The sequence below is a fragment of the Mustela lutreola genome, chromosome 3 (assembly GCF_030435805.1).
Source record: "Mustela lutreola isolate mMusLut2 chromosome 3, mMusLut2.pri, whole genome shotgun sequence".
Lineage (NCBI taxonomy): Eukaryota > Metazoa > Chordata > Mammalia > Carnivora > Mustelidae > Mustela > Mustela lutreola.
This window is the reverse complement of record NC_081292.1, coordinates 172,728,158-172,754,678: the sequence shown is the minus strand read 5'-3', so window position 1 is coordinate 172,754,678 and position 26,521 is coordinate 172,728,158. Positions and strand designations below refer to the sequence as shown.

Sequence of the window (26,521 nt, the reverse complement as noted above, 5' to 3'; positions counted from 1 at the left end):
GATCCACACCCAATCTCCCCCATACCCCTCCTTCTAGTCATGGCCGGGAAGACCACAGAGATCATACCTACAAGCAAGAAACAACTTCTCTTGGGGCATCTGGGTGGCCCAGTCGGTTAAATGTCTGACTCTTGATCTCAGCTCAGGTCTTCATGTCAGGGTCTCAGGGCTGTGAGTTCAAGCCCCAAGTTAGGCTTTCCTGCTGTGTGTGGTGCCTACTTTAAAATAAAAAAAGAAAAGAAGGAAGGAAGGAGGGAAGAAGAAGAAAAAGAATGAGGTGGAGGAGGAGGAGGAGAAGGAGGAGGAAAAGAAGGAGAAGGAGGAGATGAAGAAAGAGGAGGAGGAAAAAGAAACTTCTCTTTTGGCAATTATGAATGTTCAGTTTCTATCTCATATAATAGAAAGCCTCTTTAATAAAGAAGATGAATCTGGATTCTTTGGAATTTATTACCTACTTTTGAATGATCCAGCAAACAACTAGATTTCATGTTTTGTAGAAATGTGGTTAAAGATTGATTTGCACACTAAGAATTCTCATTTGCACATATCTCTCTTCTACCATGTATGTCCAGAATAAAAATAGTTCCAATATCCATGGGGTCTATAAAGAATGAGAGGAAAACAGTAATTTGTACATTGAAACGTGGTAAATCTTGACATTTCACAGTCAGGATTAAGACATTTTGATTATCATTTCTTTCTACCTTTCTAAAGAAAAGAAAGAGCGATGGGATTGAGTTCTAGAAATCAAGGATGGTAATTCTAGTTGTGCTTTTAATTCACTATTTGGCATTACGGAAAGAGAAAGAGGGGAGAACCTTAAACATGTGTGCTTTGGTTTCATCATGTATAAAACAGAGCTATCAACATTTGTTTTGCATTACACCTCATGATTGTGGTGAAGTTAAAATAAGATTCTTTTTGCAAAGTCCTTTGATAAACCACTACTTACTCAATGGCATTGAAAAAGTAGAAATTAGCTCGGTCTGAGATAAAAATCTGCCCTGTCATTCATGAGACTGGAGTAACAGATAGAGAGAAGGCCAGCTGCAAGTTTAATGCGAAACATTTTCCTAAGAACTTGCTGCAGCTGTGAAACATCTTACCTTTCTTTGAATGACTAGAGCTTCCTCACTCACTGAGGAACTTTGTTGTCACAATTGACAAACTATCAGAAACTTGCTGTTGAAATGGTATCAGCAAGGATAAAGCATCTCACCCTTGTTTAGAGGGTCTAAGTTATTTTGGTAAAGAGATGGAATCTTGATATCTAATCCAGGGGCACAGTTTCCAATATGGGAGTTCTAAAGACAATATTCCATATTTTCATAACTTTGTGGTTTTCCAGCAATAGGAAGGACCCTGGGTTCACTTCACAATTCAGGCCTGATCTTCATGCACTCTGGGTTGGTTTGAACCTATCAAATCACTGCATCCTATAAATTATACTTCAACTCCACCCTTCCACAAACTGTATAATAACTCTATCTATGTCTTCGTTTGGTGCAAGGTCCATGGTTCTCTAGTGTATGGTCCTCTCCCAAATTGTTAATGAGTCAATAAATGTGTTGGAATACAGCCTTGTTTTGTCCCTGGGAATCTTAAACTGGTTGAATCAGGACAACTTGCGGGAAGACGTCCATCAAAATCTAAAACTTGACTTTGCCAGTGTTTGTCTGATTCCTTCTTTCTTTCTGTCTTTTTTTTTTTTTTTCTCTTCAAGGGTAATTAGACAGAAAGACTTCTGAGCTTTTCAAGATTTTTGACCAAATGATAACAATATTATTATCCAGGAGAAGAGTTCTTAGCATTCTGTGCTCCATAAAAGATAAAGAGGTGGTAGAGAATGGGTGGGAAACACCACATAAATTCAAGACTTCAGTATTAGATAGGCATGAAGAGCTAATCAAAAAGCACTCATTTTATGAACATATTTCTACAACATCAAAAATGAGCACATCTATTCAATCAACAGTGCTCATACTATTAAATATGAATTTATAAAGATTACTTATGTCTTCGCACATAAAATAGGAAAAGAAAATGCAGTGAATGGGATTTTAATATCACTGATTCATTTTCATGTGTTTGGTGCTCAGAGTAAAATGCATCAGGTAAAACTAGCTCTGAATTCAGATTCCTAAAATCCTCAAACCCAAGACTTGCACACCATATCTGACACAACTTTTGGGGGTGAGCTAGACACTTCCTGTTTCTCTTTTCCAATATTTGTTTTCAAATAGTTGTCCCTGGTGTTCTCTAAATAAATAAATGAATTTCCTTGTTAATTCAGCATGTGTGGTCCACCAACAAAATTCAAGGAACAGAGGTTTATAAAGTTGGCCAGGAAAGGCATGCTGGCTGAAACAAGTTTCTTAAATTGGAGCCCAAATTGGTTAATAAGGCAATAAGCCTACAATCTTTGGCATTATCTTTTCTTTTCTTTTTTAAGATTTTATTTATTTATTTGACAGAGAGAGATCACAAGTAGGCAGAGAGGCAGGCAGAGAGAGAGAGAGGAGGAAGCAGGCTCCCCACCGAGCAGAGAGCCCAACGCAGGACTCGATCCCAGGACCCTGAGATCATGACCTGAGCCAAAGGCAGTGGCTCAACCCACTGAGCCACTCAGGCGCCCAGCATTATCTTTTCTACCGTGCACCTCTACTGGACAAAAATCTGTAAGTTAACATGTAAGCTCATAAAGTCAGGACCTAATTAGTAGTAAATAACAAATTGGGACATGTATCCTTTTGCTTTATTGCCTTATTGCCAAGTGTGAATAATTTTTGTTCATTGCCTGATACACCTTAATCTGCCACTCAGGGAGAATATGACAATACATATGATTAACAACTTACAACTTATAGAGGCTTGGGCAATGAATAGGCTGGTAAGAGTAGAGGTAAACTGCAGAACTAACACACTATTAGAACTTTCTAGACTGGTAGAGAAGTTAACTGCAAAGGTGGTATTCCTTTACTCTTCTATAAAAAGTTAACAAGTTGTATATCTAACTTAGCAATCTTAGTTGGACGTTCATTTTTCCCAGCTGTATGATTCTCTGTTGCTTAATGCTACAGAATCCTTCGAATCCTACTGATAATTCCAGGTGGTGACCTGGAGGTTCCTGGTATCCTCTGCAGCCCTCCCTTCCACATACTGCTGCTCTCTCTACAGAGCAATCTGATGGCTAGTGTGTGGCCAAGAAGCCAACAGAGAAGGAAATTCCTTAAGAAAACTATCAAAGGGACGCCTGGGTGGCTCAGTTGGTTAAGCAGCTGCCTTCGGCTCAGGTCATGATCCCAGTGTCCAGGGATCGAGTCCCACATCGGGCTCCTTGCTCAGCAGGGAGTCTGCTTCTCCCTCTGCCTCTGCCTGCCATTCTGTCTGCCTGTGCTTGCTCTCTCCCCCGCCCTCTGATAAATCAATAAAATCTTAAAAAAAAAAAAAGAAAAGAAAACTATCAAAGACCAGAGAAGATCATGAAACTCCAAGCACTCCAATCTGTTCTTTGAATTCAACACATTCCCTTTGTTAACACTGTTTTTAGTTGCCAGGAGCTGAGAAAACTGGGCATTTGGGCGGCTTTGCTCTATCTTGCTCTGGCTTTCCTAACACCTTCCTTTTCTACTTGGTATCCTTCCAACTAATCCCTACACACTTCCTCTGCCTCTGTTGCTTGCCCAGGGCAACATTGGAAGATGGATCCTAGAATGACTATGGATCAGAGCCCTCTCTTCTCCTCCCCACTTGCCCAAGTCTCACTCAACCCCCTCACCAACCCAAAACCTGTTGGAATTGTTTCCATGAATAGTAAGTAGACTTCTAGGGCTCAAGACACTACACGTTGCTTAAAAACAGATGATGGGAATTCCCTAAAAGATAATTTAGTTTTATTACTCACGAAAAATACAGCAAACAATAAAAATGGATCTTTTGTTGGAAAAAAGTATGCATTTTGATGTTAAGTTATCTTATTTGTTATTACACCAGGGCATATTTCCAAATTTGTTTTGTTCATAAAAAATCCATGGAAGACAAATAATAAGTGCCTGATAAAAGTTATAAATCCTGTAGCAACTAACACTGGCAGATGCATCTGATTAGTTTTTCTCCCCTTTCTTCCTTCTGAAGGAAACTCATCTGCTGAACTGAGATCTAAGCATCCAAGACAATGGTCCTGGCTCTGCCTTTAATTCTCCATATGATTTGGGAAAAGATTCTTAAAAATTCCTGCTAGAATTTTCTCATCTACAAAGCAAGGATAAAAATAATAGTTATTCTGTCTACTCCTTCCGGATATTTTAGAATTCTGAGACATTATTTCCCAAATTATTTTTGGGAAAGCTTGCATAGAAGCTAATGGCATGATAGAGAACACCTGTCCAAAAGACTTATTTGGGCTTTTTGTGTCTTCCCAAGTTTCCAGTAACAATATATGCATCAAGGCAATAAAAAATTACCTACCTTTTTTTGTGATCAGATGACACAGATGACAGAAGTTGGTTAAGGCAGAAATCAATACTTACACTGAAGACATCCGTATGGTTATGTATGTGGGCTTCTTTCTGACATCAACCATGTGGTGTCTTTTCCAACAATAAATAGGTTATTCCAACACCAATCAATTCTCCAGCTCTCAGTATCAACTGGATGTTGAACAATTCAATTCAGTTCAGTTCTGACAATAACTGCCCAGAGTTAGCACAGACCACACAGGGCAATGGCTCAGTCCCATATGACTGACCCTACTTCAGGCACCAGCTACAAATGGTTTCTCCAAGCTACCCATGTTTCTGCCCAGCCAATTGTAAATTTGAGGGCTCCCACGATGCCCACCTAGGTCCAATAATTTTCTAGGATGACTCACAGAACTCGGGAAAGTACTCTGCTTATGATACAGTTTTATTATCAAGAACCGCCAAATGGAAGAAATATATCGGTTGAGGTATGGGGATGAGGCATGCCAGGGTTTCCACACCCTCTCTGGCATGCATCCCTCCCAGCACATCAACATATTTACCAATTTAGGGGTTCCTGACCCCATTGTTCAGAGGTTTTTATGGTATAAGCATGACTGGTTAAATCATAGGTCATTGGTGATTGAACTTAATCTCCCACTTCTCTTTTCTCCCCAGAGGTTGATGGGTGGAACTGAAAGTTCTAACCCTCTAATTGTCATGGAGACACTCTTACCACTGGGGAAATTCCAAGGGTTTGAGGAGCTCTGTGCCAGCAACTAGGGATAAAGACTAAATACCTATTTTTTATTCTATCACAATAGGCATGATCACATGAAAGGAAAAATAAGCAAACAGAAATCTTCTAGTTTATTTCTACTGTAACGTTTATATCTCAACACACATATTCAGTGACCAAGACCCTGTCTCCCACATTTCCCAAAATGGCACAAAAGGTAAATACTGGAAATGTGTTGGGAGAGTTGACAGGACCATTGGCTGTAGAGCGCACTGAAAGGAGGGCACGTCAGGAAGCAGGAGCTCTGAATGCAGACGCCTCAGGGTCTAGAGTCCAAAGCTGGTCGTCCTCACTCGCCTCCTAGTCCTCACCCTCCTCCTCTGGCCCTTGGCATCCTGCAGAGCTCAGAGCTTCCAGGGGCCCTTCCTCCTCACTGGATTCACCACCGAAACCTGCGCAGAGAAACAAAACCCCTTAGGGATCTCAATGTGGGGCCAAGGAACCAGCAGGAAACCCCATCTTTTTTTTTTTTTTTTTAAGATTTTATTTATTTATTTGACAGAGAGACCACCAGTAGGCAGAGAGGCAGGCGGTGAAGGGGGGGGAGCAGACACCCCCCTGAGCAGAGAACCCCACGTGGGACTTGATTCCAGCACCCTGGGACCTCAGCCAAAGGCAGAGGCTTTAACCCACTGAGCCACCCAGGCGCCCCAGGAAACCCCATCTTGAGGGGACATCAGGAAAGACATGCCTGATGGGCTCCATTCAAGGCAGGAATGTCCCTGCGCCAGATGGTGCCATATTCTCACGGGACTCAGGGGCCTACAGGTTAATGGTGTTCCAGGCACGCTCACTGGACGCAGTGCTCCCCATTTGCTGACCACTCCCTCTCTTCTTCCCCTTGCAGCTCTCTCTCCCCCCCTATTTCTCTGCCTCTGCTTCCCTTTCTGGTTTCCTATGTCCTCCTTCTCCTCTCAGCTTAGCACATGCTTTTCAGCACTCTCGGTCTCTGACTCTTCTGACCTGATGCACCTTTTGTACCTTCAGCTCCTCTTTCCATCTTGCTCTACCTATCTCTTTAGCGTCCCCTTTTCAGTACTTTTCCACTTCCCTCCCAGCTCTCCTCTGTTAGGCAAGAGTTCCTTCACTGAGCACCAGGGTCTCCCTCTCCTGCATCCATCCTGTCCTCCCTGGGCCGCCTCCTGTAACCTTCGCTGGGACACACCGTGTCATCACATCAGACTTCCTTGGCCAGCTTTACTAATGATTTCAGGTGGTTGGACATATGCTGTCCCTGCTGGCTGGCCTTCTTGGTCAATTTTGAGGTGATAAGACACAATTGTCTTCTGTATATGCACCAGACCCCCAGCACAAGATTGTGCTAGATGTTCTTATCTGACGATCTCTGCCCCTGAAATACATAATGATCCAGAAAGAACCCTCACCTATCTCCTGTTCCCCTCTCTCCTGATCCCACCTGAGAGGGTTGCCTCCCCCGTGTTGCCTCTCGCCTGCTCCGCTCCTGCTTTGCTCTGTGTCAGGACCTCTGTATCCTTCTCTTCCCATCTCTCCAGGGTTTTCCTCTTCACCCCGAAATCTACCTTCTTATTGTTGCTACTTTCTCTTAACCTGCTATTCTCATTCACTCGCTGGAAATTATCTTGGCTGAATTTTGTGTTTATTCTTGTGTCCTTTTCAAGGGTGGCTTACTACATGTCTACATAAACACACTTCTTAGGACTGTTTCTGTAGAACCTTCCATACAAATACATCAGTAATGTAATGTTTGCCAACACATACATCCAGGATTCAAGGTTCTGAAAATTCACTATTGGTGGGGACGACCCCCTGCGGCAGAAGCTTCTGCGTGTTGACTCCCCCTGATGCTAAATATCCCACCATGTCTCCTCTCTTCTACACTGACCTCTAGCAAAATTCCATTCACTCCCACTGAACACTGTCTTCACGGTTTCATTTTGCCCCTCCCCTACCTTCTTTTTTACCAGCATTTGCTTTGTCCCTTATGTTTCTCTCTCCATATGATCTTTGTCACTATCCCTGGTGTAAATTGTCTTCTTTCTGTCTCTGTTTCTCTCAGGCTTACCTGGACCCTCTGCCTGCCTCTAGGCTCCCGGTCCTTTTCTTGTGTGTTGCCCTCATCTCAAAGGTCGCATCCTTCATCACTCCAGGTCTCTCACTGGGCTTTGACCCATGCGCAGGGCCCCGTCCCCAACTCTACCTCTAGGGTGTTCTCAGGGATCCCACTTACTGGCCAATCTGACCATCATGCATATTATTTCCATGTTCCTGTGACAACTTCTGTAGAGTAGGATAAAACTATCTCCCTGTCAAAACCTCCACCAAATGGGAGAATTTTCTATCTCATGTCCATTTAGGAAAAACCATGCTTGCCCTGTAACTCCCACTGGATGGTCCAGTCCATCTACCTGTCTATCCTTGTCCTCTACTAAAGACTTCTGCTCCTCTTTCTCTCTTGCCTCCAGGACAGGGCTAGGGTGTGACAGGCAAGAGGCCTAAGGATCTTAATTTAAGGAGGCACCTATCTTTGGGTTCTCTTTAAATTTCATCCCCTAGGCCCTGCTGGTCTCACCCCGCATGCATGTCTCTCCCACACCTTGGAGAGGAGCTAGAGGCAGAGCTCAAGTCTATGGACTCTCTTCCTTCCACATAATGAGCTACCCAGGGAACTGTTCATTTAAAACATGGGATTCAGTCATAGTTACCTTGCCCATCATTCAGCGGGGTACACACCGTCTCTGACTTCCTCTCTTTTATTCTTAAATCTGTGGATTTATCCAGTGCTAAAGAGAGAGGAAAGGAAAGGAAAGACCAGAGTCAGTGACCAGGGAACAAACGGAGGAGTAGTTTATAGACACTGAGCTCTGAGATCGGAGACGAGGGTGAGCTGCTCCTGGGGCAGAAATACTCCTCCTGCTCCAAGACTCCACCCAAAATGCAACCAAGCCCTTCTCTGCCTCCTTCCATCATATTAGACCTCATTCCCTTTCTCTCTCCTGCCATTTTCCACTAGGATCCAAGTTCCAGGCACTGCTGCTTCTAACTGAGGAAAATATTTCTGCATCCCGGATTCCTTTGCCTTCCATGACCTTGTGTTTCCATCTCTCTTCCCTCCAGCCACTCTCCTGCCCCCACCTTCTTGCCCAGCTTTTCTTCCTCTACATCTTCCCATCTTCCACGTCAGGCTCCATTGTTGTTCTCTCCAACTTTTGATTTCCTCCACTCAACACACAAAAATGAAAAGATACACCTTTTAGTTATACCAGTGGCTCCTGGCTGTGGGAGAAGGGGAATAGGGAGTGAAATGGGGTTGCCTTTTGAGGCGACTGATATATTTTGAAAGTAGATGGGGGATAGTTGCCCAATGTTGTGTATATCACTAAATATCACTAAACAGTTTAAAGTGGTCAATTTTATGTTACATGAATTTTACCTCCATTAAGACACACACACATGATTACTCATCTGACCCCAGGCCAACCACACACATGCCGTCTCCAGATTTCAGGTTCCTTATCTGCAAAATGGGCTCATAAGCAATGCTAACCTCCAATGGCAGTTTGAGCACTAAACCTACAACTGCCCCCCTCAAATGTTCAACCAGTGAGATGTTAATAATACAGCTATTTCTAGTGTGTCTTCTAACCTTTTCTTCCTTGTCTTTCATTTCCCTTCTCTTACTCAAAGTACCCACACCCTCCCTTCCATCTTTCTACCACCTCCTCTTTTTTGTCTCTGTGTGATTAGTTTTCTCCTTGAATATCTAGACTCTTGAAAACATTGAAATCAGTCCCTTCTGCCATCATCAAAAGTCCCCTCTTTGATGTTGACCCTGGGCCTGGAGTTCTTAGCCCTTAAGAGCTTCACACTGAAGGTCACCGCTGGAAACTCAAAATTCACATTTAGATTCTTACTCCACCTCCCAGGTTATTGGGCAGAAATTCTGTCGTTGCCACCTTTTGTCTTAGATTCAAGTAGAGTTATGTCATTTTGGAATTGATACAAAGTCACGCAAGTCCATATGCCCCATGTCCCTTTGGATTCCCTCTCTAACATCACAGTTGCCCTTCCTGAGTTCTGGCCTCTTTGTAACCAGGAAACAAAGTTTGTATTCTATCATAATTACCTTGTTCAGAGCTTGGCCCAGTGTGGGGGAGGTTTTGTCTCTCTTCATTATCATTTTTCTGGGGAAAATATTTTTCTTCACGTACTGAACAGAGAAAAAAATTAATTAGTGGTTGCAAGCAAATAAACAAGGACACCACCTCATAATCACAATCTGGACCACCCAAGAATCCAGGTACTTGGTGGGGACTTCTGGACCCTGGGTCAGTTCATCACAGTGGCTCCTAACTTGGTGTCATTTGTTCCTTTTCCTGCCACATCGAAGAGAAAAACACACTCACGCAAATCTTACAGGCTATGAGCCTGTCGGGTTTTAGGATTATGGAGCAGTGGAAAAGTTATAAACAGTAACTAATCACCCAGCAAGATGGCCAGAGAGAAGTGAAAACTTATCTCAGTATAAATTCTGTTAAGTGGAATGTCTCTGTGAACCGTACAAGGAACAGAGGGAATTCTTTGGGAGAAGAGCTAGGCTCTCAGATCCATACCCATGGAGAAAGCCCAGCTGCTCTAAAGATGCTGCTAGACAAGAGGAGGGTTGGGGCAGGGAGGGTGAGCGCTTCCCAAAGACACAAAGCAGAGGACTCCTGGAGGAACAAGACAGACCTCCCAGGGGCTCAGACGCCAGGAAAAGAGGATGGACACTCTGCAGCTCTGAGCAGGGAGCACGGATAGCTGCACTGGAGGAGCTCCCCACGGGCCTGCCCAAGGCTGGGGAGATCACCAGTCAGGGGAGGGAGGGACACCAGCCAGCACCCCTGCCTGTAGGTGACCCAGCACACATAGGAGGAAGAAAATAAACTAGGAAGCCTGGAGGGAGGTCGGGGGGATGTCTGTGGGGAGTTCAGGGAGGAGGGGACCCCACAGAGTCAGGGAACCTGCTGCTCCAGGGCCCATGGTAGGAGCTCCTCCTGGGGCAGGACCTGCAGGCGTGAGTTGCACGGAACAGTGGGAGCCACGGATGCTTTGTCATCTCAGGACCTGGCCTCACACCCTGGCAAAACCAGGTGGAAGATTTGAGGAGAACAAAGGGAAAGGTGAAGCGGGTCTGTGTGCGTGTAGGTGGTTCCCCTGGGGGCTCAGGGGGCTCTGAGCATGGGATGAAGGTGGGACTGAGCAGCAGGAGAGGGTGCTGCACCCCAGGCCACAGCCCCCAGATTCTGGGCTTTGGGTCGCTGATGCACAGCTCCTGTGGACAACAATGTGTGGGAGGCAACTGCTGCCATCTCCCAGGGGCAGGTGGGTGGCAACAAGTGTAGGTGAAGGGCACCCCAGCTCAGGGAGCCCCAGAACCTAAAACAGGTGATGTGCACACTGAACCTGGAAAAGGGTGGGGGGTCCCTGCAGTCCATGAAAAGAATCAGAGCCCCTGAGATGTGGGCAGTACAGGTATCCACCATTCTCTCTGTTCCCATGGCCCAGGACATGCTGGTTACAAATATAATATTGACCTAAGGTATAAAAATTTATCTCAATAAAGCTTTTAAAAATCATTCACTTGAAATTTGTGTGCAGATATTTGATTTTCTCTATTCCTTTCTCTTACTTGGGTATTGGTATAGAAATTATATTGCTCAGGGATGCCTGGATGGCACAATGGGTTGAGCATCCCACTCTGGGTTTCCACTCAGGGTGATCTCGGGGTGACAGGATCAAGCCCGGCAGTGGGCTCCTCACTCAACACAGAGTCTCCTTGAGTTTCTCCCTGCCTCTGCTCCTCCCCCCTGCACACTCTGTCTTTCTCTCTCTAAAATAAATAAATATTTAAAAAGAAAAGAAATTATATTGTTCTTATTTTAATCAGTGTACTATTTTCACAAAGTAATACACTCCCTACTTTATTTTTGCTTCTTTTGATTTTATCCCTTGCTTAAGAATTGGTGTGACTTCCCTGTTTTTATGAAAATAAAATTCCAGTTCCTCAGTTAGGGTGTCTGAAATGCACAATCTGCCTGTAACCGTCATGTCAGAATCAGCCTTCTCTATTCCCACACCTTTCCACACACTGGCCCTCCTTCTGGCAGGGTGGGCTCTTTTGACCTTTTAATTCTCTGTCTGGGAAGCTAACTTTTTGTCAGACGGTCTCAAATAAGGTTTTCTGTGGGAACCGGTGACAGTCTGGTCATCTTAGAAAAATGTCACAACTTGTCCAGGAACATTTCCTCTTTATCAGGCACCTATGACACAGAATAAATCGCACATTCCCAGAAGAAGAAAAAGGGCTGTAATTAAACCTACAAGAGACCCTAGCAGAGTAATCATGACTGATGATTTTGATGATGAGACCAGAGAACATGTTTGTAATTATTAACGGTGACTCATTCACACTGACAAGCACTGGTCCTGGGACAGAGTAAACATTTCATGAATACTTATTAAACCAGCAAATGAGTGAATGAATGAATGACAAGTAGACATGGACCCTGAAAGGGAAGGGAGGATATCAATTACCATTTTCGAAGATTCTATGAACATGAATTAAATCAGGATACTCCTTCAGATGAACCCTGCTGAACAGGACTTGTAGAAGTGACCTATCAAAGGTCTTCTCGAGGCAGTGGAGAACTTCATACACCACTCTCTGTACAGGAACCAAGTTTTTATGGGCTTCTTGAGAATCCTTTCTTTAAAAAAGTACAATAGGAAAAGAATATGAAATAGTTTCAAAGTTAAAATAGTTTCAAAATTAATCACTGGGCAGTGATTGCATAGAACATTCATTCCACTTTCCCCATGAGACTACTATTTTTCATATAGTATTTTAGAACTTCTTAAATATTTTATCACCTGCTTAAAATAACAAATGAACCCTTGTTCTTGACTTTTGAACTTTCATCCTGCGTAGGTTGTTTCACGAGTGGACCTTAGAGCAATTCTGCTGGCTACTCAACAACCATCGCCCACCCTCCAGGTGTGAGGAGTCCGGCAAGGGTTTTGGGAAGGAGGAGAGGGTCCTGCTGTGGCTGTAAGGAGCACAGTCACAGGGTACAGGGATGGCTCCTCCTCTACTTCCCCAGGAGGACCCACTGATCAAATTCACCGGAATACCAAGACTCCAGAACACCTTACAAAACATACCTTAAAGGACACAACAACAAAGCAGAACAAACTGATTTATTTATAATAGCACAAAATCCCTGGGGGTTTCATTTGATGTAGTGGATTTTATAATGGAATACTGCCCCAATTCTCTTAATTATTTTAATTTTATTTAATTTTGTCATTTTGTATAAATTGCTATAGGTTTTGTATGAAAAGCTATCAATTTCCACTCAGCCATATCACGGTTCCCATCCACCTCACTGCAACACGTCCCACAGGAGACAGGAGCTTCAATCAGAACAGAAGCCTCGTTAGCAAGGACTGCCTGTTCTGTCACCCCCAAACTTTTAGAGGATTAACTCACTCAAAAAGGTCTTTCCGTGAAGAGTATGAAAAGGCCATCAACTAGTTAATGATACACTAAATTTTGAATCCAGGTTGCCACAACAATTAGGGTGGGGTGGGTTATCATGGGTGATATAATAGACTTAACGTACTTTATAGATTTTTTCCGTGATAAAGGAGCGGTCTCTGAGGCTTTCAAGGAAAGGAAATGGCTTTGTTATTGCGTTTGCTATCTCCACCTTATTTTGCTTGAAGAGATTCAAAAGAGTCTCATGGGAAATCTCCTTGTTCTTAACTATTGAAAACATCCTAAGGAAAAAAAATACAATGATGGAATGAACATCAAGATGGCAAGATGCCCTTCCCACCCAACAAAACCAAACAAACCAAAACCAAAACAAAACGCAAACAAACAAAAACTAATGATGTATTTTATGGTGACTAACATAACACAATAAAAAAATAAAATAAAATAAAATAAAAATAAACAAAGTTCTATAAAATGGGGGGGTGGGGGGAAGCAAGCAAACAGAAAGGTCTAGGCCCAGACACTTCCGTTGTGAATTATTTAAAACATACATTTAAGGAAGGCTATTACCTATCTTACACAGATTCTGTCAGGGAGTAAAGAAAACAGGGACACGGTCCAATTGCTAGTGTAAGACAGCATAACTTGATACAAAAAAACCTGATAGGGACACTACAAAAATAAAAGCACAGGTCACTATCTCTTATAGACACAGAAGGAAAAATATGTTCCTACAGACCGTTAGCAAATCAATTCCAGTAATAGATAAAAAAGGATAATACATCATGACTAGCCAGGGTTTAGTGTGAAAATGCAAGAATTCTTTAACATTTAAAATGTAAGTAATGTGTACCATCACATTGACAAATTGAAGGAGAAAACCATATAGTAATTTCAATAGACCCAGAAAAAGTACTTGATAAAATTCAACATCTCTTCTTTTTTTTTTAACGCTCAGAAAACTAAAGAAAAAAGTAACTTTCTTAATCTAATAAAGGGTATACACACACACACACACACACACACACACACACAAAACACCAAAAAGCTGAAAACCAACATTTAACATCATACTGAAGGTAAAATATTAAGTACTTTCCCACTCAGTTTGAGAATAAGAGAAAATGTGCACTATCACCATTTCTATTTAACATTAACTGGAAATTTTAGCCAATGCAATAAGGTAAGAAAATCAATTTTTTAAAAGTAAACCTAATAGGGAAGAAATAGAACCACTATTATTTATAATTGATTGTGTGCTTAGAAAATCTAAAAGAAATTATGGACAAATTTTGGAATTCATTCATAATTGAACAAGGTAATTGGACTGAAGATCAATATGCAAAAATAAATTCTATTTCTAGATACTTGCAGCAAATAATTTGGAGCACAAATAGAAAACAGTCTCATTTCTAAAAGCATCAAAAACCAACAATAATAAAGACAAAGCCAACAAAAGATGTGCAAGAACACTACACTGAAAAATCACAAAACACTCCCTGAGAGAATTTAAAGAAAGCCAAAATAAATGCAAAGGTATACCACGTTTATGGATTTCAAGACTAAATAGTGTTAAAATGTAAATTCTCCCCAGTTCACCTACAGATCCAATGTAACTTCAGTAAAACGTAAGTAGAGATGGATAGTAAGCCTCCTGGTTCCAGTGCTCTGAACACTGCCACCCATCAATGCAGGCAACACCAATGCAAGAAAAGAAATGTCTCAAGGAAGACTGCCCTTGGCGGGGGGGGGGGGGGGGGGGGGGGCTCTTTTGGGATGCTTCTCTGTATGAACATGTCCTAGAACCTGGGGAGGTCTCAGAATGATCAATCTCAAGGACTATATCAATCAAAAACCCTCCTTTCATAGTGATAACCCAGCAACTTGGCTCTGTAGCTGAACTTCAAAGGGAAGAGATGGAATTGAAATTGATGCTATCTCCCATTGCTGAGCTCCCCATGATGGCCATGCATAGCTTGGCCTTCACCCACAACCAGACAGACCTGAGGGATGTCTTTAGAAGTTTTATGGATGCTCTCCAACCCCATGAGGTTCTGGAGCTTCTGAACCTCAGGGACAGGGTATCCCCAACCACAGTAAGAGTTGGTGCTACTCCTGGAGCTAGCACTGGTGCTGTGGCTTGGCTGGGGGTTCCACCTCCTGCAGTAACTGTGTAGCAGGTCAGCTAGGGCCAAGGGAGGGGGACAGGACAGGGCTAGCTCTTCCCCCAGTCACCACCCTAGAGGAGGCCTATTAGTTTCATTGCCTTTTTAACTGTTTTCTGATCCTTTTCTCATATTTGAACTCTGAGTGTCACTACTGAGGGACACCAGTGAGGGGTCATACTAGTTATTTCTTGTTTTTTGGTTAGAGAATGAACTCTTGATACCTCTGGGGCTGTTACTGGTTAGCTGCTCCAACAAAACCTGACTGGACCTGCTCTGCTCCTGACCTGAGCCCACTCTGTGGTGGCCTGTTCCAGAGAAGGAGCCTTCCTCTCATGCACCGGTTATAGGGAGGGCAACAAGTGGAATGCTGGTCATAACCTCCCTGTCTGTGATGTTCACATCAAGGAGAAAATCTGCTGGCACGGATTTCCAAGGAGGAGAGAGAGCTCAATAAAATGTTGGTTTCAAGTAAGATTTTTGTGGAGATTGACCAACTGATTTTAAAATATAAATGGAAATGCCAAAGGGCAAGCTTAGTCATGATAATCTTGAAAAAGATTAACAATTTCAACTTGCTATAAAATTACAGTAATTAAGACAATGCAATATAGGCACAAAGATTTTTTCCATTTACACTCTACCATCACTCAACAATTTAAAGTGTACTTTTTAAATGACTTTTTCTTTTAAAATTTTATTTATTTATTTATTTGAGAGAGAGAGAATGAGCTCCAGCAGGGTGAGGGGCAGAGGGGAGACACAGACCCCACTGAGCAGGAAGCCCAATGTGGGGCTCAATCCCAGGACCCCAGGATCATGACCTGAGCTGAAAGCAGACATTTAAATGACTAAGGCACCCAGGAGCCCTAAAGTGTTTTTAAAATACTTAAAATATATAAGTAGAAGTTAAATGTAAGTGGGAATGAAAATTTTAAAAGGGGGAACATTACATAAAACCAGGATCTGAGAGTTGTCGTGGGACTGTGGCTCTGATATGGTGGTCTATAGACCCCACATTGAGAAACATCACACTTCTTTGGTCTTCAGACTAGTTGAGCCAGAAATGGGTGAACAGTCAGTTATTAACTGTTTCCACTTCTATTTAACCTTTATCTCCTTTGGAACTCTAGCCAGATACAAAGAGTAAAGGTGAAGCTTTGCTGAAGCCCCATCTTCCCTCCTCTGTGGATGGAACCACATGCCCCCAGGGGAAGAAGGTGGACTATGGTGTTGAACTGCAGAACACTGACTGTTGCTTCAGTCCCAGAGATGTGGCGGATTTATTAGCAGACAGATAAAAAAGAATGAGGGTTCATAAGCTATGGGAGAGGTATATGATTCTTGGTTGAGGTAGATGAACTCTCAGTAGAATTCACACAAACCTACATGCTGAGAGGATTGACAGATCTATGTTTGGAGTACTCAGCTCAAAGAAAGAAGACATTCAGATCTGCTCCCCAAAACTCCTCTTCCCCAGACCACCTGTCCACACCAGTGGTAGTAATCCATTCCTCTACTTTTCCAGTCACGGGTTCACGGATGGTCAGGACTAAGTCAGCATGGACCAGTCAGTTGCTAGAAGTTTGCCTAGTGGTACTGTATAAAACCAGCCAGTCTTTTGCTCCACGTGGCTCTGAACAAGGCAGGATGTCACCCAGCTACTGCTGGCAGCCATCTTACAACCACAAGAGGAACCAACAACTGGGGGTTGGAGCTGGTGCTGAGGCATCAGACCAGAAAGATGAAAAGTACCCAAATGACTGATGGCATCCCTGGCCCACTGAATTGATCAAACGTGAAACCCATATCCTACTGCTAGATTCACCACTACAAGTATCTTCTCATTTCTAAGCCAATTTAATTCAAGGTATTTGTTAACTTGTAACAGAACGTAACCTCACCTTTAAAAAGAAAAAATGCTTATGAAATAAAAAGAAATCTTTTTAATAAAAAGGTTTTGGCCTGGTGGTCAGGAAGTGAAGGGTAGGAAAGATAAAATATGCTCTGCTCTCAGAAACGGCATCAGACCCACATAGAGAAGACAAGCCCAGAACCTCAAAGCAGCCAGAGCTTTGAAAGATCCAGGTGGAACTTGAAGGAAGTGTGTAATACCAGAGGCCTTTTCATGACATGTGACATTTCTGCTCCCACAGGGACAGCTCTGATTATCCAAAGCTTGGACCACTCAGAAACAGAGGAAGATTTGGGACAGCAAGTATCTTGATCCTTACTAGACCACAGAGGTAACCATCTTTGTCAGCTTCACCAAAAGCATCCCTATTGAGGGATGAGTCTGAGCTGAGACAGAGGTTTTATTACCCAGAGCACGAGGCTCCCTGGGCCTGCAGAATTCAAGGCAGGGAGAGGCAGTAGGGGCAGAGGCCACTGTAGCTGCAGAAAGTCTGGGCTTCCTCTTGTGGACGAGAATTGGAAGCAAAGAGCAGAAAGGAGCCTAAAAAATGTGGAAGTGGGGAACATTCACTCCCAGTTCCCAGTGTCTCCTCCCAGGAGAGGGACATTGGTCAGCACAACATTCCTGGTCCCTCACTGCTCCCTCTTCCTTCCCATGAGAGGTAAGCTCTTAGATGTTTCTGGATAAGACGCATGGACTATGAGGTGTGGTCTCTTCCTGCCTGTCTCTCTGGAGCCATCCTGGGGACACAGAGGAGGCCTCTAGGCCTCTAGGTGTGGGTGCTGTGACAGCAGGCCCTGCCTGGCTGCGGTGAGGTCCCTAATCATGGGGCCCAGTATGAGGAAACTCATTGCCGTGACACATCTCCCAATCTAGTTTTGATTCATAATAAAGTTGATGTTATGATCTCCAGCTACCTGGATCCTTCTCTCCCTCTCTCTGTTAAGTGGCTTTGAAATATAACATGTAAAGGGCCTTATTATGGGATCCCCATAAGTCCCCCACAATAGCCTCATTAACAAATGAAACTGCCTCCCTAGACAGGTCCAACACTGACCCACCATCATGTGCCAGAACACAGAGTTCGGAGGGCAAATAGAAATCCAGAGGTTTTAAATATCTGGTGTGGATTCTGCATGGAAAAGGGGAGTCCCAAGGAGCCTTGGGAACAGGGGATACTATCACTGAAATTTTACAAAATTGGCAAGAAGACAAATGTCACTTTCTGAAAAAAAGAAACCATTCAGATACGCAGATTTCCCCCCCAGAATGTGGGTAACATAGCGCCACAATCAACCTTCAAGAGGAAATTATGCCCAGTTAAAATTAAGTTCTGTAATGGGCTCTCAACACTGACAGGTGACTTTTCTTCCTTCAATAGTTTGATGTCTCTCTTCCCCACATCCCAGATTAGAAGAAGTCTTTGCTAGAGTCTGTGAAGACAGGGGTCCTGGGATCAGGGAATTGTCACAAGTTATACATTGCTAGCTTGGCTACAAATTAGTTTGTGGTTTTTGGGTTTTGTGTGTACGTGTGTGTGGGTTGGAACCAGGTTTATGATAATAATAATAATAATAACAATAAAAAGAAAGAAAGAGAGGGAGGGATGGGGGGAGGAGGGTGTGAAGAAAGGGAGGAAGGAAGGAAGGAACGAAGAAAGAAAGAGAAAGCCACTTCACATATGTCCAGGGACAGATGCAGAAAAGACCTGAAAAGACCCTAAGCTTTCTCTTCAGGCTGATCCACAGCCCAGAGTTGTATGCCAATAATTAAAAATATATATACTAAGGAAGTAATTCCATCTACATATCATCCAAAAGAAGTAAATACTTCAAAATAAATCTAACTGAGGAAGTGAAAGGCTCCCATGGTATGCTGGAAACTACCAAACATTGCTGAAAGAAATTAATGAAGTCCTAAATAAATGGAAAGAAATCCCATGTTCATGGATTGGAAGACTTCTTTTTTAAGATTTTATTATTTTTTTTTTGACTGACAGAGAGAGAGAGCACAAGAAGGGGGTGTGGTAGGCAGTGGAAGGAAGAAGACGACTCCCCACTGAATCGGAAGCCCAATGTGGGGCTCCATCCCAGGACCCTGGGATCATGACCTGAGCTGAAGGTGGACACTTAACCCACTGACACACCCAGGCACCCATGGATTGGAAGACTTAACATTTTGTGATGTCAATGCTACCCCCCAACATCTATTGGTTCATCAAAATCTCTATAAAAATTCTGAAAGCCTTTTCACAAAAATGGAGAAACTGATTCTCAAAATTATATGGAATTGCAATGGATCCTGAATAGCTAAAACAGTCTTGAAAAAGAATTAAGTCAGGAGTGCCTGGGTGGCTCAGTGGGTTAAAGCCTCTGCCTTCAGCTCAGGTCATGATCCCAGAGTCCTGGGATCGAGCCCCTCGTCAGGCTCCCTGCTCAGCAGGGAGCCTGCTTCCTCCTCTCTCTCTGTCTCTCTCTGTCTGCTTCTCTGCCTACTTGTGATCTCTGTCAGATAAATAAATAAAATCTTTAAAAAAAAAAAAAAAGAAAAAGAATTAAGTCAGAAGACTCACACTCTCCAACTTTGAAATGCAGTATAAAGCTACAGTAATTGAAACAGTATGGCACTGGCATAAGAACAGACATATGGATCAGTAAAATAAAATACCAGAAATAGGGCGCCTGGGTGGCTCAGTGGGTTAGGCCACTGCCTTCGGCTCAGGTCATGATCTCAGGGTCCTGGGATCGAGTCCCGCATCGGGCTCTCTGCTCAGCAGGGAGCCTGCTTCCTCCTCTCTCTCTCTCTGCCTGCCTCTCTGCCTACTTGTGATGTCTCTCTGTCAAATAAATAAATAAAACCTTTTAAAAAAAAATACCAGAAATAAACCCTTATACATATGGTCAGTCAGTTGATTTTCAACAAGGGCACCATGATCATTCAATGAGGAAAGGATAGTCTTTTCAGCAACAGATGTTGGGAAAATTGGATATCCATATGTGAAAATCCCCATATACAAAAATTAACTCTAAATAGATCAAAGACCCAAAACTAAAAGGCAAAACTACAAAACTCTTAGAGGAAAACTTTGGGGAAAGTCTTCATAACACTGGATTTGGCAATTATTTCATGGAGATGACACCAAAAGCATAGACAACAAGAGAAAATAGATAAATTAGACTTCATCAAAATTAAGACCTTTTGTGCATCAAAATATATGCTTAAGAAAGTGAAAAGGAAAACCCACAGCTAACATCATACTCAACAGTAAAAAGCTAAAAGGTTTTCCTCCAAGATCAGGAACAAGACAAGGATGCTCACTCTCACCACTTTCAACATAGTACAGGAAGTCCTAGCCATAGCAATCAGACAAGAAAAGGGAATAAAAGGCATTCAAATTGGTACAGAGGCAGTAAAACTGTCTCACTATTTCAAGATGACATGACACTATATATGGAAAACCCCTAGAGCCTCTATCAAAAACTATTAGAACTAATAAATTTAGTAAAGTTGTAGGATACAAAATTACTCTACAGAAATCTGTTGTGTTTCTATTCACTATAACACACACAAGGAGAAAATAACAAGATGACTCCATTTAAAATTACATCAAAAAGAATAAAATAACTAGGAATAAATTTAACCAAGGAGGTGAAAGATCTATACTCTGAAAACTCTAAAACATTGATGAAAGAAATTGAAGATGTTATAAATAAATGGAAATATATGTTAGGCTTATGGATTGGAAGAAAGAGTATTATTAAAATGTACATTCTACCCAAAGTAATCTACAGATACTGTAATCCCTATCAAAATGCCAACAAAATCTTTCACCTAACTAGAACAAATAATCCTAAAATTTTCATGCAAATTTTATGCAAAATTCGTATGCAAAAGACCTCAAAGAGCAAAAGCAATCTTGACAAAGAAGAAGAAAACTAGAGATACCACACTCCCAGATTTTAAACTATCCTACAAAGCTATAGTAATCAAAACAGTATGATATGGGCACAAGAAGAGACACATGGATCAATGGAACAGAATAGAGATCCCAGAAATAAAGCCACACACGGAAGGCCAGTTAATCTATGGTAAAGGAGGTAAGAATATATAATGGGGAAAAGAAAATCTCTTTTGAGATCGAAAATCTCAATCATTGAATCTCAATCATTGAAAATAAATGGTGTTGAAAAAAACAGATACATGCAAAAGAATAAAAGTGGGACTACTTTCCTAAATCATATACAAAAATAAAATCAAAATGGATTAAAAATCTAAATGTAAGACCTAAAACCATAAAACTGCCAAAAGAGAACATAGGCAATAAACTCCTGGACATTAGTCTTAGCAATTATTATTTTTGGATCTGTCTCCTCAGACAGAGGCAACAAAAGCAAAAATAAACAGTCAGGACTACATCAAACTAAAAAGCTTTAGCTCAGTGAGAGAAACCATCAACAAAATGAAAAGACAACTTACTGAATGGAGGAAGTTATTTGCAAATGATATATCCAATAAGAGGTTTATATACAAAATATGTAAAGAGCTCATACAACTCAAAACCAAAACCAAAACCAAACACAAAAGCAAAAGCAAAAATTTAAAAATTTTTAAAAATCCAATTTAAAAATGGGCAAAGCACCCGAATAGACATTTTTCCAAAGAAGACATATAGACTGTCAATAGACAAATGAAAAGATGCTCATCAGGGAACTGCAAATCAAAACCACAATGAGATATCACCTCACACCTGTTAGAATGGTCAATATCAAAAAGATAAGAAATAAGTGTTGGAGAGGATGTGGAGAAAAAGATAATCTCATGCACTGTTGGTGGGAGTGAAAACTGGTGCAGCCACTCTGGAAAACAATATAGAGAGTTCTCAATTAAAAATAGAAATACCATAGGATCCAGTAATTCCACTTCTAGGTATTTACCTGAAGAAAACAAAAACACTAGTTCAAGATGATATATGCACCCTTTAAAGTTCATTGAAGCATTATTTACAGCAGCCACAATATACAAGCAACCTAAGTGTCCATCAGTAGATGAATGGATAAAAAAGATGTAATGTACACACACATAACGGAATTTATACAATGGAATATTACTCAGCCATAAAAAGAAAGAAATCTAGCTTTTTCAGCAACATAAATAGACCTAAAGGGTATTACATTGAATAAAATAAGTCAGACAGAGAAAGATGAGTCCCACATGATTTCACTTATATGTGGTACCTAAAAAAAAAAAATTAAAAAAAGCTGTTTTTCACAGTGGCTGGAACACTTTACAAAAACAAGGGAACAAGCAAACAAAACAGAAACAGATTCATAAATACAGAAAACAAGTTGGTGATCGCCAGAGAGGAAGTGGGTGGGGAAGGCGATGAGCAAAATAAGAGAAGAGGATTAAGAAGTAAAAACTTTAGTTATAAAATAACTAAGTTGTGAGGATGAAAAGTACAGCATAGAGAATGTAGACAATAATATTATAATAACTTTGTAAAGTGACAGGTGGGAACTACACTTACTATGGTGAGCACTTCATAATCTATAAAAACGTCAAATCACTATGTTGTACACCTGAAACTAATATAGCATTGTATGTCAACTGTAATTAAAAAATAAATACTTTCTAGATAATAAAAAAGAAAATGAAAAGACAACCATAGAATGGGAAAAAACATCCGCAAATCATTCTCTGATAAGGAGTCCATATTTAGAATACATAAAGAACTTCGGAAGCTTAACAACAACAGCAACAACAAAAAACTGCAAATAACTCAAGGCAACATGAACAAACAAGTAAATATTTCTCCAAAGACGATATACAAATGATCAACAAGGCCTTGAAAAGATGCTCGACATCATTAATCATTATGAAAATGTAAATCAAAACCACATTGAGATACCACTTCATACCTACAAGGATGGCTGTAAAAAACATTTTTAAAAGAAACAAAACCCACACACAGACAATAACAAGTATTGGTGAGGATGTGGAGAGACGGAAACTCTGCAGCACTGCTGATGGAAATGGAAGGTGATCCAGACCCTCCTCCACCTTCCACCACCTGCTGCCCTAGCCAGCTCACCTCTCCCTAACTCCCTGACCCCAAGACCTCCCAAATTAGGGACCTGATACCAATGGGTCCTTCAGGAACCTGCTTCAGGCTTCTGGGGCGATGGTTCTCATCAGGAGATACAGAGCAGAATGAAAGCAAAAAAACTACTGTGGAGGCGTTATTCTAAATTCGGCGGGTGAATTTTAAATTTTAAATTTGCATTCCAGCTCCCCTCTACTTTCCGCACCTTTTCCTCTCTCAGATTCTATAGACAGTCTACACTGCCCTCTCGTGGCCTAGTCTTGCTATTGCAAGTACCCTTGGCCACTATCTGCACTTTTTTCCTCTGAACTCATCCTGTTGTCCACCCTGGAAAAACAGAACTCTCTTCTCAACCCTCTAACCAAATAGCTCAATATCAAGGTTAGAAGTGCCATTGCGTCCTTCCAGATAAGAGTTGAATAACGTAAAGAATTGGTGCATGAGACGGTTTTCCTGACCTAGACAGGGAAGTCTTTGTTCAAATTGTAAGAGAAGCCCTGTGTCTTTGACTCTTTCCCACACCCTTTCTGAGCTGTCCGTTTTCCTAGGTTCTTGAAATCTTCATTGGGTTTAGGGCTCCCCAAGGACAAGATATCCCCGGCCTCTGGATATCCCCCCTTAGGCTGAAATGTTCTCAAGTTGAGCCCCCTTCCAAGGACTCGTGTAGTGGGTGAGAGGGTATCTGAAGTCTCAGAGCAGTGAGATGGCTTCTGGAAGCTGCTCTGGACAGCCTCCATCATAGCACAGAGCCTGTTGGCTTCCACTGGCTTGTCCTACAGATTCTCCACTCTGAGTGCTTCCCGAAAGTAGAATCTCACCAGTCACATGAACAGAGAAAAAAAAGGGCTGAGTATATCAAGGTAAACATAATTGTTTGAGGTAGACGCCATCAGCAGGCCTTCATCCCTGTAGCATCCCAAGTATTTTCTAACAAGGGTTAATGCACAGCTTCTGACCATTGCTCATGGAGAAGGGGCTCCACACCACAGGTGACATAACAAGGGCTCTCTTTGCCAGCGGGAGCTCTCTCTGTGAAATATGCAGTAGAAAGAAGAACCAAACACTTCGTATGTTCGTGAGGGGCCCCCTATAGAGAAGAGGGTGGGTCTTCTCTGACTGATAACCGCAACCAAAATGGCGTCACAGCGCCAGACCCAGAAAAGCTGCCAGGGACAAGCAAGTGCCTGGAGCTGGTGTAACAATGTCTGGAGCTGACCTGTTTCTCCTGTCCTATGAAGGGAAAGCAGCCTCTATAAACCAAAGAACTTCATGTCCCAAATCCTGAGAGTTAAAATCCTGAGTAACTAAGAAATGTTTTATCTGCTTCTCCCCAACATAAATATTAAAGACATTTTTAAAATTTTAAGTGTTTTACTGCACAAATACAGTCACTTCTTTCAAATGTTTATCGGTACTCTTTCCATATGGCCTTCTGAAAGAGTGTTAACTTGAACCACAGTGTTCCATCAACCTGTCCCCTGCTAAGTGCCCCTGGGTCTTGCCTTCCTCACGTGTGTGGCATGAAGCTTTTCCCAGACAGTTAACTTCAGAGCAATCCATGGGGGGTTATGGAGGGGGGGGAACAAATAGGTTGCATTCATGTTAGTATTTAAAAAAAAAAAAAAAAGAAACAACTTCATACAAATGTAAAATGAACACGTACCAATGGTTTTATTCAATTCATTAATTAATGAGGGACCCAGAAGATATTAAAACTGGTTCAAAGGAGACTGGGAAGAAGTGAGATTCATGTCCGTCAAGTCAAAGGAATGCTGAAATGAATTTGTTAATATGTACAAAACTGGTTACTATGCCACTGGACAAGACATTATCTGAGATCATCTTTTCTACCAGACACGAAGCAGTTGTACCTCTCCCAGACAAAATTCATTTTGCATTTTTCTGGCCAAGACTCATTTACAAAACTTTCTGATAAGAATCATGTATGTTATTACAAGTCCTCTGCTCCTTAACCTCTATCTCTTGCAGTTATAAAATACCTGGGGCAATAAAAGTTCAACCAAAGATGCACTGGCAGCACTACAGTAAAAGAATAAACAGCGATCTCTTCATTTTTCTTGACAATGTGTGAACTAGGATGTGTACATTTGACGTGGTAAGGAACTGGGGCATGACAGCCCCGGCCTCTGGCCATGAGCATTTCCTTCCTCTATGTTAATATAAATGCCAAATTTGTTTGTACATCCTGAGCCCATGGTGGTTTCCCCCTAGATATTGCCTTTGTGTCAAGTAAGTTTATGCCAGTTGTGGGGCCCCGAAGGTCCCACTGAGTCAGGCTGGCACCCCAGAGGGCTCAGTGTGGGATAGCACCAGAGCATCTGCAGCTGGCCTTTCTAGAGATGCATGAGGGGTGGCCTGGAGCAAACTTGTCTATCAAGGACCAGATAGTACATACTTTGAGCTTGACAAACTTAGAAGCTCTCTGCAGCAAATACGCAGTCACTGTAGCACAAAAGCAGTTGTAGACAGCACATAGCAAATCACATGGCTGTGTCTGGGCGCCTGGGTGACTCCATCATTGGTGTGTCCAACTCTAGATTTGGGCTCAGGATATGATCTCAAAGTCCTGGGAGCGAGTAAGGCATTCAGCTCTGTGCTCAGTGGGGAATCTTCTTGAGGATTCTCTCTCTCCCCCTCTCTCTGCTCCTCCCTCCACTAGCTCTCTCTCTCTCTCTCTTTCTCTGTCTCTTTAAAATAAAAATAAATAGGGGTGCCTGGGTGGCTAGTTGGCTAAGCATCTGCCTTTGGCTCAGGTCATGATCCCAGGGTCCTGGGATCAAGCCCTGTATTGGGTTCCCAGTTCAGAGGGGAGCCTGCTTCACTCTCTTCCCACTCCTCATGCTCTCTATCTCTCTCTCAAAGAAATAAATAAACTCTTTCAAAAAATAATGATAAATAAATACATACCTACATATTGGTTGTGTTCACAAGTAAGCCATCCCCAGACAGATCTGATCCCTGTCTTTGCCAAGCTCTGATATGGCAGAGGAGGCCCAGCTTAAACACGGAATTTTAATAAAATGCAAAGACAAAGTGAGCAGGCCAAACAAACATAGTTCAATGAGAAAATGACATTTAAGGTGAAACACAAATGTTTATTGAGTTGCTGAATTTGAAGTCCTGTTGATATATCCAAGCAGAAATGGCATATCCCCCCAGCAGGGTGGGTAGATATATTGAATTGAGAACTCAGAAAGCAGGTCTCAGCTTCAGTCATTTGGAAGTCATTGAAACCATAGGGGTGGTTGAGGTTGCTGAGGAGAGCAAGTGGACAAGATGAGCTGTATGAGTGTCTACACCAGTGTTTTTAAACTCAAGCAAGCCTCACAGTTACCTAGAGGGATTCTTAAAAGACAGATTGCTGGGTCCCACCCACAGTGGTTCTGGCTCAGCAGGTCAGGGCTGGGGCCAAAAATCTGCATCTCTACCAAGTTCTCAGAGAAGGTAGCTGGAATATAATCTGATTTTAGAAAAAGAGTGTTCAATTATAAACTGAACATAAACAGGAGAGATAGTTCCTTATATATTTCAGAGAAATT

General features: G+C 42.1%; 1 protein-coding gene across 1 annotated transcript in view; it reads right to left on the bottom strand.

Annotated features, from left to right (window-relative positions):
- Positions 1–5,307: 5,307 nt before the first annotated feature.
- Positions 5,308–26,521, bottom strand: part of LOC131827958 (translation initiation factor IF-2) — a 75,257-nt gene continuing 54,043 nt past the window's right edge. Inside the window, exons 5-9 of the mRNA XM_059168882.1 lie at positions 12,903–13,059; positions 11,815–11,983; positions 9,365–9,448; positions 7,944–8,021; positions 5,308–5,651 (exon numbers count right to left, since the gene is read on the bottom strand). Coding sequence (XP_059024865.1) covers positions 13,046–13,059 — 14 coding nt within the window. The 3' untranslated portion in view covers positions 5,308–5,651; positions 7,944–8,021; positions 9,365–9,448; positions 11,815–11,983; positions 12,903–13,045. The remainder of the gene's footprint in view (positions 5,652–7,943; positions 8,022–9,364; positions 9,449–11,814; positions 11,984–12,902; positions 13,060–26,521) is intronic.